Source organism: Piliocolobus tephrosceles, chromosome 6, assembly GCF_002776525.5.
Source record: "Piliocolobus tephrosceles isolate RC106 chromosome 6, ASM277652v3, whole genome shotgun sequence".
NCBI lineage: Eukaryota > Metazoa > Chordata > Mammalia > Primates > Cercopithecidae > Piliocolobus > Piliocolobus tephrosceles.
In genome coordinates, this window is record NC_045439.1 from 107,485,435 (window position 1) to 107,498,537 (window position 13,103).

Sequence of the window (13,103 nt, forward strand, 5' to 3'; positions counted from 1 at the left end):
CCCCGCCTGACATTTATTTTTTTAAAAAACTATAACTGATTCACTGTCAACAATGCAGATTATTAGTCAAAAGTTCCTTTATGTAATTATAGCATAGAATAGCAAAATATGTGTGACTATAGTACTAGTTTAGGCCCATCTGATCCTGACAGTCTACAGTTAAATCACTATCAAGAATATTTCTTGCATTGATATTCCAGCACTTTTGCTACATTATGCAGTCAATGCTTTCTTAAGACTCAAATTTTCCAATTTCATTCATCAGTTTTTAAAATACTGAAAAATTTCACAAATAATAATAATATAGAATAGGTTTTAATGCATTAAATTCTTAATTATGTATTAGTTCATATTATATAAAATGTCATATTGTCACAATTTGTAAATTTATAAAATATTATTAAATTTGACAAGTTTTCTTCACCAATTTACAAATTGTGATGATATTGTCAGGTATGTTGTTAATATAAGTAACTACTCTATGTAGAATTAATTTACGAGGGTATTTTTATATAGAATAGGTTTTCATTCAGTGTTCTTTTGTGGTCCAATATGGAGGAAAGCACTGACTAAATATTTTTGGTTAACTAACTTGGATTCAAATTACTTAACATCTCTAGATCGGGTGTGGTGGCTCATGCCTGTAATCCTAGCACTTTGGGAGGCTGAAGTGGGCATATCACTTGAGGTCAGGAGTTTGAGACCTGCCTGGTGAATATGGTGAAACCCCGTCTCTACTAAAAATACAAAAAGCCAGGTATAGTGGTATGTGCCTGTAGTCTCAGCTACTTAGGAGGTTGCGGCAGGAGAATCGCTTGAACCCAAGAGATGGAGGATCCAGTGAGCCAAGATTGTGCCATTGTACTCCAGCTTGGGCGACAGAGCGAGACTGTCTCAAAACAAACAAACAAACAAACACCAAAAAACCTTTAAAAAATTACTTAACATCTCTAGACTTTAGTTTTTTCTTCTTAGAAATTTTGAAGTTTCTAAGGTACTTTATAATTTGAAAATGTATACATTTCTAAGAGAGTTTCTAAAGTATTTTAAGTACTCAAAAATGAACTTACTACTCCTACTTAACAAATGTAGCCTTATCCACAAAGCACTTACTTATCCACCCAGAGAGGCAGTGAAGCATAGCTGTTGACTTGAAAGTCAAGTTGAGAGTGGACTTGAAAGTCAGATTGGAAATGCTTATAAGCTAAGTGGTCTTCGGCAAGTTACTTAGGGTCTTTACGTCTTCCCTCAGCTATTAAGTGATAACAATAATATCCACTCCTCACAAAGGAGTTGTGAAGGTTAAATGAAATCAATATAAAATGCTTAATAAAGTAGAAGGCCCCTAATTGCTTCATAAACAGAAGATATATTCATGAGTATCATCTAAATCGATCTCAATTTCTGTGTCTATCTGCTTCTGTCTCCTATTTAAAAGAAAAAGATGAATCTCTCTGCTTATACTATGGAATCATCACTTTCCTTATTCCAGTTTCCAAATTTCCCCCCTCTCCCCTTTCAATTTAAAAAGTGACAATTTTTGATATATCAACCAGCTTTAAAAATAACTAAATTTAATAAATTGTTACTTAAATGTAGCATTCTGTAGAAAAAAATTTCTTTTTTGAGACGGAGTCTGGCTCTGTCACCCAGGCTGGAGTGCAGTGGCCGGATCTCAGCTCACTGCAAGCTCCTCCTCTCGGGTTTATGCCATTCTCCTCCCTCAGCCTCTGGAGTAGCTGGGACTACAGGCGCCCACCACCTCGCCCGGCTAGTTTTTTGTATTTTTTAGTAGAGATGGGGTTTCACCGTGTTAGCCAGGATGGTCTCGATCTCCTGACCTCATGATCCGCCCGTCTCGGCCTCCCAAAGTGCTGGGATTACAGGCTTGAGCCACCGCGCCCGGCCGGAAAAAAATTTCTACTATAGCATTAGTCAAAGAGGAAATAGAATAAACAAATTTATTTCTTTAACATGGTTTTAGTATTTATCCAGAATTGTACCTCCTTCTAAACTACTTTTCACTTCTAATCCCTAAACATAAAGTAAAAAAGCAAACAAAACCAACCTCATACCATCTGGCTGAGTTTATGGTAAAAAATAACAACACAACAACCAACCTCAAAAACCTTGGGACTGAATATGCTTCAGAGAGATGTCAGTAATTGAAAACCAAGAGATAGGGGAAACGGTTATGACATGAATATAAAGGTTGATATGGTAAAAGGACAATCAAGGAGTCATAATAGGAAAAGAGCTATGCAGATATCATTATATGAACCAAACATCTAGAAGCTATGTAATCTAGACAGGGGCCATGTAATCTTAGTTAAGAGCAAGCAGAAGTTAACAGAGGGTGGTTAAGGCGGGCCATGAAAATCAAATGGAACAACTAGATCTAGGATACAGAATTAGGTAAGGATAGGAATCCAACAGTCATGATCATATGTATAATACGAAAAGCTAAACTAACTTAAACGGGTCTGCTTCTAGAACAGAAATGGTCTATTTACAACCCATCTTTATACTTTCAAATTTCCTGCATGGATAAATAGTCATCTCACTATCTAGACCCACAGGAATAGTCCTGAAAGCATTTACCCTCTTATGGTCTCCTCACTCTGCTCATAGAAATCAATCTAGTTATGCTGTTGAAAACCACAGATCAGCCGGGCACGGTGGCTCATGCCTGTAATCCTAGCACTTCGTGAGGCCGAGGTGGGCGGATCACCTGAGGTTGGGAGTTCAAGATCATCCCGGCCAACATGGTGAAACCCCATCTCTACTAAAAAATACAAAAAATTAACTGGGTGCAGTGGCGTGCACCTATAATTCCAGCTACTTGGGAGGCTGAGGCAGGAGAACCACTTGAACCCAGGAGGCAGAGGTTGCAGTGAGCTGAGATCATGCCACTGCACTCTAGCCTGGGCTATAGACTGAGAATTTGCCTCAAAAAAATTTAAAAAAAAGCACAGATCTTCAGGCTGGGCGTGGTGGCTCACGCCTGTAATCCCAGTGCTCTGGGAGGCTGAGGCAGGTGGATCACCTGAGGTCAGGAGTTCGAGACCAGCCTGACGAACATGGTGAAACCGTGTCTCTATTAAAAGTACAAAATTAGCAAGGTGTGGTGGTGTGCACCTGTAATCCCAGCTACTTGGGAAGCTGAGGCAGAAAAATTGCTTGAACCCAGGAGGCAGAGGTTGCAGTGAGCCGAGATCACACCATTGCACTCCAGGCGGGGCAACAAGAGTGACACTCTGTCTCAAAAAAAAAAAAAAAAAAAAAAAAGGCATAGATTTTTATAGAATCATGAGCCTCCCAAAGTGTTGGGATTACAGCTGTAAACCACTGTATCTGGCCCCCAAATTAGCCGGACGTGGTGGTATGTGCCTATAATCCCAGCTACTCGGGAGTCTGAGGCATGAGAATCTCTTGAACCCGGGAGGCGGAGGTTGCAGCGAGCCAAGATCATGCCATTGCACTCTAGCCTGGGTGACAGAATGAAAGTGTCTCACACACATGCACAAAATAAAAATAAAAAAAATAGGCCAGGTGCGGTGGCTTATGCCTGTAATCCCAGCACTTTGGGAGGCCAAGGCGGGCAGATCATGAGGTCAGGAGATCGAGACCATCCTGGCTAACACAGTGAAACCCCATCTCTACTAAAAATACAAAAAAAAAAAAAAATTAGCCGGGCGTGGTGGCAGGCGCCTGTAGTCCTAGCTACCTGGGAGGCTAAGGCAGGAGAATGGTGTGAACCTGGGAGGCGGAGCTTGCAGTGAGCTGAGATTGTGCCATTGCACTCCAGCCTGGGCAACAGATCGAGACTCCGTTTCACAAAAAATAAAAAAATAAAAAATATAAAATAAATATAATAGTGAGGTCAATGTGTATTTTCCAAGGATGATCCGCCCAGTTTAACTGTAGAAGACCAGGTGGATGTACAAGGAAAGAAGTGATACAAATGACAGCAGAAATTAGGGCTATTCCTATTTGTTGCCAATGGATAGATGAGGAATAAAAAGTTTAATGAAGAGTTCATGGAGGATATTATTACAAGTAATAACTAACAGAGATGGATTTCACTTTGCTAATAATGAAAGAAACACTAAATTTTTAAATTTTCATTTAATAATGAAAGAAATTCTAAATTTTCTAGAATTTAGCAACAGTAAACCACAAAACTAGGAATGATAAGAGGACTTTCCAACAATAGGAAGTCAATTAATATTTGTGGTCAGAGAAAATGTCCAGTGCAATAAAAATCATTGTTTGTACCATATTCGTTCGGAAGTGTGAAATTGATTGGTAGATATTATTCACAAAAAACGGGTCAGTTTGATTAACACATCCATGTGATCTCATGATGGCAGAAGGCTTAAAACAGTCTGTAAAGATAAAATCAAGGCTAAACGCGGTGGCTCACGCCTGTAATCCTAGCACTTTGGGAGGCCAAGGCGGGCAGACTGCCTGAGGTCAGGAGTTCGAGACTAGGCTGGGCAACATGGCAAAACCCTGTCTCTACTAAAAATACAAAAAATTAGCTGAGCATGGTGGCACATGCCCATAATCCCAGCTACTTGGGAGGCTGAGGCACGAGAATTGCTTGAACCTGGGAGGCGGAGGTTGCAGTGAGCCAAGATTGCTCCACTGCACTCCAGCCTGGGTGACAGAGTGAGACTCTGTCTCAAAAATAAAAAAACAAACAAACAAAAAAGATAAAATCAACTGTGGTAAAAATAAACAAACAGATGAAGATGAAATCACAAATAAACAGGGAATACTTTGTCCAGGTATAGGTTTTAGAAACATTTACATACTTTTCAATGGTTTGGTGTATTGAAACACCACCTGGTGGTCCTCTAAACACCACTTTGGTGTATAGAGGGTCACCAAAAAGCCTAACCCTAGGCAGGGTGTGGTGGCTCACACCTGTAATCCCAGCACTTTGGGAGGCCAAGGTGGGTGGATTGCCTGAGGTCAAGAGTTTGAGGCCAGGCGCGGTGGCTCAAGCCTGTAATCCCAGCACTCTGGGAGGCCGAGACGGGCAGATCACGAGGTCAGGAGATCGAGACCATCCTGGCTAACATGGTGAAACCCCGTCTCTACTAAAAAATACAAGAAACTAGCCCGGCGAGGTGGCGGGCGCCTATAGTCCCAGCTACTCGGGAGGCTGAGGCAGGAGAATGGCGTGAACCTGGGAAGCGGAGCTTGCAGTGAGCTGAGATCCGGTCACTGCACTCGAGCCCGGGCGACAGAGCAAGACTCCGTCTCAAAAAAAAAAAAAAAAAAAAGAAGATGGAGGTCTTTTTTTGCCGGGCGCGGTGGCTCAAGCCTGTAATCCCAGCACTTTGGGAGGCTGAGACGGGCGGATCACGAGGTCAGGAGATCGAGACCATCCTGGCTAACACGGTGAAACCCCGTCTCAACTAAAAAATACAAAAAACTAGCCGGGCGAGGTGGCGGCGCCTGTAGTCCCAGCTACCCGAGAGGCTGAGGCAGGAGAATGGCGTGAACCCTGGAGGCGGAGCTTGCAGTGAGCTGAGATCCGACCACTGCATTCCAGCCTGGGTGACAGAGCCAGACTCCGTCTCAAAAAAAAAAAAGAGTTTGAGACCAGCCTGGCCAACATGGTGAAACCCCGTCCCTACTAAAAATACAAAAATTAGCTGGATGTGGTGGCAGGCGCCTGTGATCCCAGCTACTCGGGGGTCTGAGGCAGGAGAATCACTTGAACTGGGGAGGTGGAGGTTGCAGTGAGCCAAGATTGTGCCACTGCACTCCAGCCTGGACAACAGAGTGAGACTCCATCTAAAAAAAAAAAAAAAACCACCCACAAGAAAAGAGTCTAACTTAACAGAGAAGTTGCTCTGCTTCTATCCAATACCTTGAGATGGGAGTTAGAACAGAGATGTAATACTAAACAATACCATTCATAACTAGAAAGCATGTATACCTCCCTTACCCTCTTGTCAAAGAAAAACCCACAGCTCAAACATCTCTAGAATTCCAAGAGACTTTGGATGACAAAAGATTTTAACACACACTAAAAAAAATTAATTAAATAAATAAATATTTAAAAAACCTTTTCATAAATAGGGTTTAGTAAATTCCTATGGAAATTGGTACAACCAGTAAAGAAACTGGAGGTTACCCTTCCTGGGTAATCATTTTTGTCCTGCCATTATGGACTTTCCCCCGTTGGCCTAGGTCTTGATAATGATATAATATAATCATGAATACCTGGAAGCATAAAGATCCTCTCTGAAAAGTCATAATAAAAATTAGGCCAGGCTCAGTGGCTCACACCTGTAATCCCAGCACTTTGGGAGGTCAAGGTGGGCAGATCACTTGAAGTCAGGCATTTGAGACAAGTCTGGACAACATGGTGCAACCCATCTCTACTAAAAAAAAATAAGCCGGGAGTGGTGGTACCTGCCTGTAATCACAACTACTTAGGAGGCTGAGGCAGGAGAATCGCTTGAACCTAAGAGGTGGAGGTTGCAGTGAGCTGAGATTGCGCCACTACACTCCAGTCCGGGCAACAGAGTGAGACTCCATCTTAAAAAAAAAATCCCTAAAAAGTAGCCCCACTAACAAAATAATAGAAGTATAGATATTTATGTCTGACTGCCAGTTTATTATAGACTGGCAATTTATTATTATAAGCCCCTAGGTGTAAACACCACTGAGGTAAAGCATTCTATCTAGATGTTAAATTTGTTTGTTGAAAGCATATCTTTTTTGTTTTTTTTGAGATGGAGTCTTGCTCTGTCACCCAGGCTGGAGTGCAGTGGCATGATCTCGGCTCACTGCAACCTCTGCCTCCTGGATTCAAGCAATTCTCCTGTCTCAGCCTCCTAAGTAGCTGGCATTACAGGCATGCACCATCACACCCAGCTAATTTTTGTATTTTTTGAAGAGATGGGGTTTCACCACGTTGGCCAGGCTGGTCTCAAAGTCCTGACCTCAAGTGATCCACCTGCCTTGGCCTCCTAAAGTGCTGGGATTACAGGCGTGAACCACCACGCCTGGCCTGAAAGTATATCTTGAATTCTGTGGGATGAAATGTATTTATATGACAGATGTTCCAAAGAGAAAGAGTTCACAGGAGTAGAAAGATGGAAAACACAGTGACCATTAAATATAATTTTTCCTTTTTTTTTGAAACAAGGTCTTGCTCTGTCATCCAGGCTGGAGTGCAGTGTGGCACAATCACAGTTCACTGTAGCTTCAATCTCCTGGACTCAAATAATCCTCCCATCTCAGCCTCCCAAAGAGCTGGGATTATGGGCACACACCACCATGCCGTTTTTTTTTTTAACTTTTTAAAAGTTTTTTGTAGAGACAAGGTCTCACTTCATTGTCAATGCTAGTCTCTAACTACTGGGCTCAAGCAATCTTCCCACCTCAGCCTCTCAAAGTACTGTGAACACATGTGTGAGCCTGGCTAGTCATTAAATATAAAAGCATAAGATGTCCCTAAAAACTCAGAGTTCCTCAAAAGTGAAATGCTACAAGGCAGTAGGAAGATATGGAGGATGTAGCTTTAAAAGTAGTCATAGTTTGTCTAAAACAGGTTTCCTTTTTTTTTTTTTTTGGTGCCATCATGGCTCACTGCAGTCTCACCCTCCTGGGCTCAGGACTCAAGTGATCCTCCCACCTCAGCCACCGAGTAACTGGGTCTATAGGCACATACCACCACACTGGCTTACTTTTCAAAATTATTTGTAGAGATGGGGTCTTCCTATGTTGTCCAGGCTGGCTTTGAACTCTGGGTCTCAAGCGACTGTCCAGCCTTGGCCTCCCAAAGTGCTAGGATTACATGCATGAGCTACCTTGCCCAGCCTCTATTTTAAAAAATTATTATTTGTGTCCTTACTAAATTACACTTTCTCTGGGGCTCAAGTTTATAAAGAGCTACAAACAACTCAGGAATTAGTAGGACAGAGTAATAGTCTTAATGCTGAACAGCCTTAATAGAACAAAGGCAAAATCCTCTCTCTGCCTTACTCCCTTAATAAGCAAATGGACACCATGCGGGAAGAACTCCTTCCCTAAATTTTATTTGGCACTTATTTAGTAATTTTAAAGTATTCCTTTAGGGGTTCTATTCTATACCAACAGGCAAAGTGTTATAGATTGTTGTAATCAGGTAATCTGTCACTGGGTCAATGAAGAAGACATAATTTTGACCCTTATAAAGAATGCACTCATGTCTGGGTGCAGTGGCTCCCACCTGTAATCCCAACACTCTGGGAGGCTGAGGTGGGCAGACTGCTTGAGCCCAGGAGCTCCACACCAGTTTGGACAACATAGGGATCATCCTGTCTCTAAGAAAAAATTTTTAATTTGCCAGGTGTGATGGTGTACACCTGTAGTCCCAGCTGCTTGGGAGGCTAAGCCATGAGGATCGCTTGAACCCAGGAGGCAGAGGTTGCAGTGATCTGAGATTGCACCAGCGCACTCAAGCCTGGGCGACAGAGCAAGACCCTGTTTCAGATAAAACAAAACAAAAGAAAACAAAAAAAAACAGCACTCACTGGGTACTCTGTCAGAAGTAAAGCAGTGTCTTATCTAAAGACTGAGGATTGGAAAGCTGGTACAACAGGAATAAAGGAAATAGAACCGAGAAGTGTAATGGAGCATAAATAATCGCCCAAATGCCCATAGGATCCCTGGAGAAAACAAGATTTGGATCATATTAAAATGGAGTTACTCTATCAAATGCAATGCATGGTCTTTGATTAGATCCTGGTTCGAACAAATCATCCATAAAACTATTTTGGGGACAAGTGGCAAATTTGAATATGGACTAGATTTTAGATATTAAGAATTATAGTAGCCGAGACCCTACCCTGTCTCAAAAATAAAAATAAAAAAGAATTATAGTTAAGTTTGAGATGCAATAGGCCAGGCACGGTGGCTCACGCCTGTAATCCCAGCACTTTGGGAGGCCAAGGCGGGAGGATCACAAGGTCAGGAGATCAAGACCATCCTGGCTGACAGTGAAACCTCTACTAAAAATACAAAAAAATTAGCTGGGGTGTGGTAGTGGGCGCCTGTAGTCCCAGCTACTTGGGAGGCTGAGGCAGGAGAATGGCATGAACCCAGGAGGTGGAGCTTGTAGTGAGCCGAGATTGCGCCACTGCACTGCAGACTGGGTGACAGAGCAAGACCCCATCTCAAAAATAAATTAAAAAAAAAATTTTAAAACCCAACACTTTACAAGATCTAGTCCCTGGCTATCTATTTCGCCTTTCTTCATTCCTTTTATTTGCTATGCTTCAGGTACACTGACTTTCTTTTAATTCCTCAGGAGTCAAGCTCTTTCCTTCCTCAGGGCCTCTGCATACATGCTCTATCTGCTTAGTTACTCCTTTTTGGCCAACTGATTAAACTAGAAGATTCACTTTTTAGGTATCATTTTATTTTTATTTAATGAATTAATTTATTGAGACAGAGTTTTGCTCTTGTCACCTAGGCTGGAGTGCAACAGCATGTTCTCAGTTCACCGCAACCTCCGCCTCTCAGGTTCAAGCAATTCTCCTGCCTCAGCCTCCCAGGTAGCTGGGATTACAGGCGCCCACTACCATGCTCAGCTAATTTTTGTATTTTTAGTAGAGACGGGGTTTCACCATGTTGGCTAGGCTGGTCTTGAACTCCTGACCTCAGGTGATCCACCCGCCTCAGTCTCCTAAACTGCTGGAATTACAGGCATGAGCCACCGCGCCCAGCCTCAGGCATCATTTTAAATGTGACCTTCTCAAATATATCTTTCCTGACACTCCCTAAGTTATAAGTCCTGATAAAAGCAACTAAGTTATAAATCCTGATATAGGTATCCTTAACAAAATGTATCTCAGTAGAAATAAATTAACAATTATTTGTGTAATTATTTAATATCTGCCCCTTGTCAAACTAGGAGGTCCTTAATAGGCAGACACCATAGCCGCCTTGCTCATGGCTGTATTCCTACTACTAGTGAGCACCCAGACATGATACATGCTCAATAAATATTTGTTAAATAAATGAATAAATCCTAGACTTGAAAGGTCAGGTTAAGTAAGAAATAAAATGATTTAGCAGTATTTCCCATGTAGCAATAAATCTGATCCTTATGTCCTTTGGCCTCAGATTTCTGAGGAGTATGGATGACTCTGGGCCCATATCTGACATACATCTAGCTAAAATGTTGAAGTTATACAAATGAGCTGTTGCTATAACCAAGATAGGGAGAGCGAGGGCTTTAAGGGTATTCTTACACAGGCAAACAAATCATTATTTTACACTACTCTGTGTAATTCACTGACTAAAGTGTTGAAGAAAATATGAAGATGTAATTTACGACTTTAATAAGCTACTTTCGTTTAGAAAAAAAAAATGACACACATGGAAAGAAAACTGGTAACTAGGTATTAACCAGTAAGGGCTAAAAAAGATGATGTAGCCAATAACAGCTAGATGATGGTTAGACAATTGTACTCTGCCTTAGCTGCACATTAAAATCACCTGAAAAGCACTCAAAATTAATGATGCGCAGATCCCACCTCCAGAGATTCTCATTTAATGGAGTTGGTGGTAGGTTCTGAGGACTGGCATTTTTAAAAAAGCTTCCCATACAGTTTTAGCATACAATTTGGGTTGAGAACCAGTGGTTTGAGGAGAGCAGAAGTAGCTTTACTAAAGAGTTAGTATTTGAAATGTTTCTTAAAGGATGGGTAAAATTTGGACAGGCAAAAAGGAATGAGAAGAGCTTTCTAAACAGGGCTTAAGGAGTGAGATATGGCAGGAAAGTGCAGAAATTAGAAGGTTTAATGTATGTATGGGATGGAGGGTTATCAGTGAATAGACACCATTTTGGCTGAAGTAAAGTATTGGTGAATAGAACATATCTTGTATTTTTATCCCCATGCATGAAGTGCTACTGAACATTTTCAGTATATTATTGGCGGCATCAGTACAGTATTCCACTGTACTATTGAAGAAACCTATACCTTCAATAGGTATAAGGTGACAAACTTCTGAACTAAGTGACAGTTCTAACAACAGAAAGAATGGCTATAAGAGATAAAAAGAGTAAACCAGTAAATGACAGAGCCATAAATGGCACTATAGGAAGAATTTAAAGCTACACATTATTAAAGAATTTAATGTTTGGTCACACCAAATTCATTAAACTTTAATAATAGCAAACCATCATAAAGACAAATCATCTAAATAAATAAAAAGGTTTATTCTAAATTCCTTTAGCACTGAAATATAAACTTCCATCATTAGATGTCATCCTAGTTCTGGCCGGGCGTGGTGGCTCACGCCTGTAATCCCAGCACTTTGGGAGGCCGAGGCGAGTTATCACCTGAGGTCGGGAGTTCGAGATCAGCCTGACCAATATGGAGAAACCCCGTCTTTACTAAAAACACAAAATTAGCCAGGCATGGTGGCACATACCTGTAATCCCAGCTACTCAGGAGGCTGAGGCAGGAGAATTGCTTGAACCCAAGGTGGAGGTTGCAGTGAGCCAAAATCATGCCATTGTACTCCAGCCTGGGCAACAAGAGTGAAACTCCATCTCAAAAAAGAAAAAAAAAGAAAAAAAAAAAAAGCCTGGGCACCGTGGCTCACGCCTGTAATCCCAGCACTTTGGGAGGCCGAGGTGGGCGGATCACCTGAGGTCAGGAGTTCGAGACTAGCCTGACCAACATGGAGAAACCCTGTCTCTACTAAAAATACACAAAAATTAGTGGGGTGTGGTGGTGCATATGCCTGTGATCCCAGCTACTGGGGAAGCTGAGGTAGGAGAATTGCTTGAATCCGGGAGGCAGAGGTTGCGGTGAGCCGAGGTCGCGCCATCACACTCCAGCCTAGGCGACAAGAGCAAAATTCCATCTCAAAAAAAAAAAGAAGTCATCCTAGTTCTATCTCTAGGGTTTATCTTTTTTTTTTCTATTCTTAGAAAGAAAATAATAAAATACTTCTTATTGCAAATATCTGTGAAAAAGAAGTGGAGAATTAAAAAACAAAAAGTATTTGAGATAACACTTCAATTGTTAATCCATCCTATCCTTACAAAGTACTGTATTTAATAATTACCTTCATAATTTGATGGTTATGAAATATTATGCTAAAATCTTTTATTTATAAGCAGATCAAAAGACATCTCTAAATCAAGCTCTTTTGATTTAGAATCACAATTAAATAGCTATTTCTATATCATACCTTGTATTTGGTCATGGTGCTAAAATGATTATTCCGAAAGAACACACAAAGTTCTCCTTCCTGAACCGTTGAAGTTAGTTCACATAATCCATGGTATGTCAGTTGAGTGGCTGTGTTATTTAGAAACTGCTCAGCTACAAAGCCTATAGAACCAATGCATAATATTAGATAGAAGAATAATTTCAAAATTAAAGTTATTCTTTTTCTATTTAAAGTGTGTTCCAAGTATGGAAAAAGGCCAATCATTAGAATACTTTCCCTACTACTTTATGATGACTCCAAATTGGACAGCTGTGATTTTAATTTTGCTATGAAATATGTGTATACAGACATTCCTAACCTAAAGAAATAGTTGCGTGAAATTCTTTTTTATAAACAAATGCATTTACTTATAGCTCACTTACTATTACAAAGGATTTCATGCAGGTTGCAGTAAAAAAGCAGACACAATAAAACTAAAACTCATCAAAGCAAATAAAAAGACAGGTGTCAGGCAATTTTAAAAATGGGTAGGAAAGAAAAATGTCAGTCAACAGCTACCTTCCTAGTAGCAAGGTGTTTTAACATTAAAAGTAGTCTTAATAAATTGAGTAGCTTAAGATTTTACAAAAATCCTAGATAATTCTTAAACTTCTCAATTCTCAATTGTAAACTTCTCAATTCCTGCTTTAAAACTACAAGTAGGCATAAGGCTGAAGAGAAAGCCGTGGGATAAATGATGCCATTTGTAATGGTTTTTTATGCCATTTTTATTCTAATCTCCTCCAACATATGCCACTCATGTAGCTGTATCAAGTTTGGAAATAGATCTTATGGCTTTTGTTTTTGAAATACAATAAAATATGCAGAAGTGATCTGGGATATAGTTTAAAACATATATATAT

General features: G+C 40.6%; 1 protein-coding gene across 2 annotated transcripts in view; it reads right to left on the reverse strand.

The window, feature by feature from the left end:
- MINDY2 (MINDY lysine 48 deubiquitinase 2) overlaps positions 1–13,103 on the reverse strand; it is an 87,166-nt gene that overhangs the window by 16,784 nt on the left and 57,279 nt on the right. For both annotated transcript variants that reach the window (XM_023228596.1, XM_023228597.2), the window contains exon 6: positions 12,220–12,362. In XM_023228596.1, the coding sequence (XP_023084364.1) occupies positions 12,220–12,362 (143 nt within the window). The remainder of the gene's footprint in view (positions 1–12,219; positions 12,363–13,103) is intronic.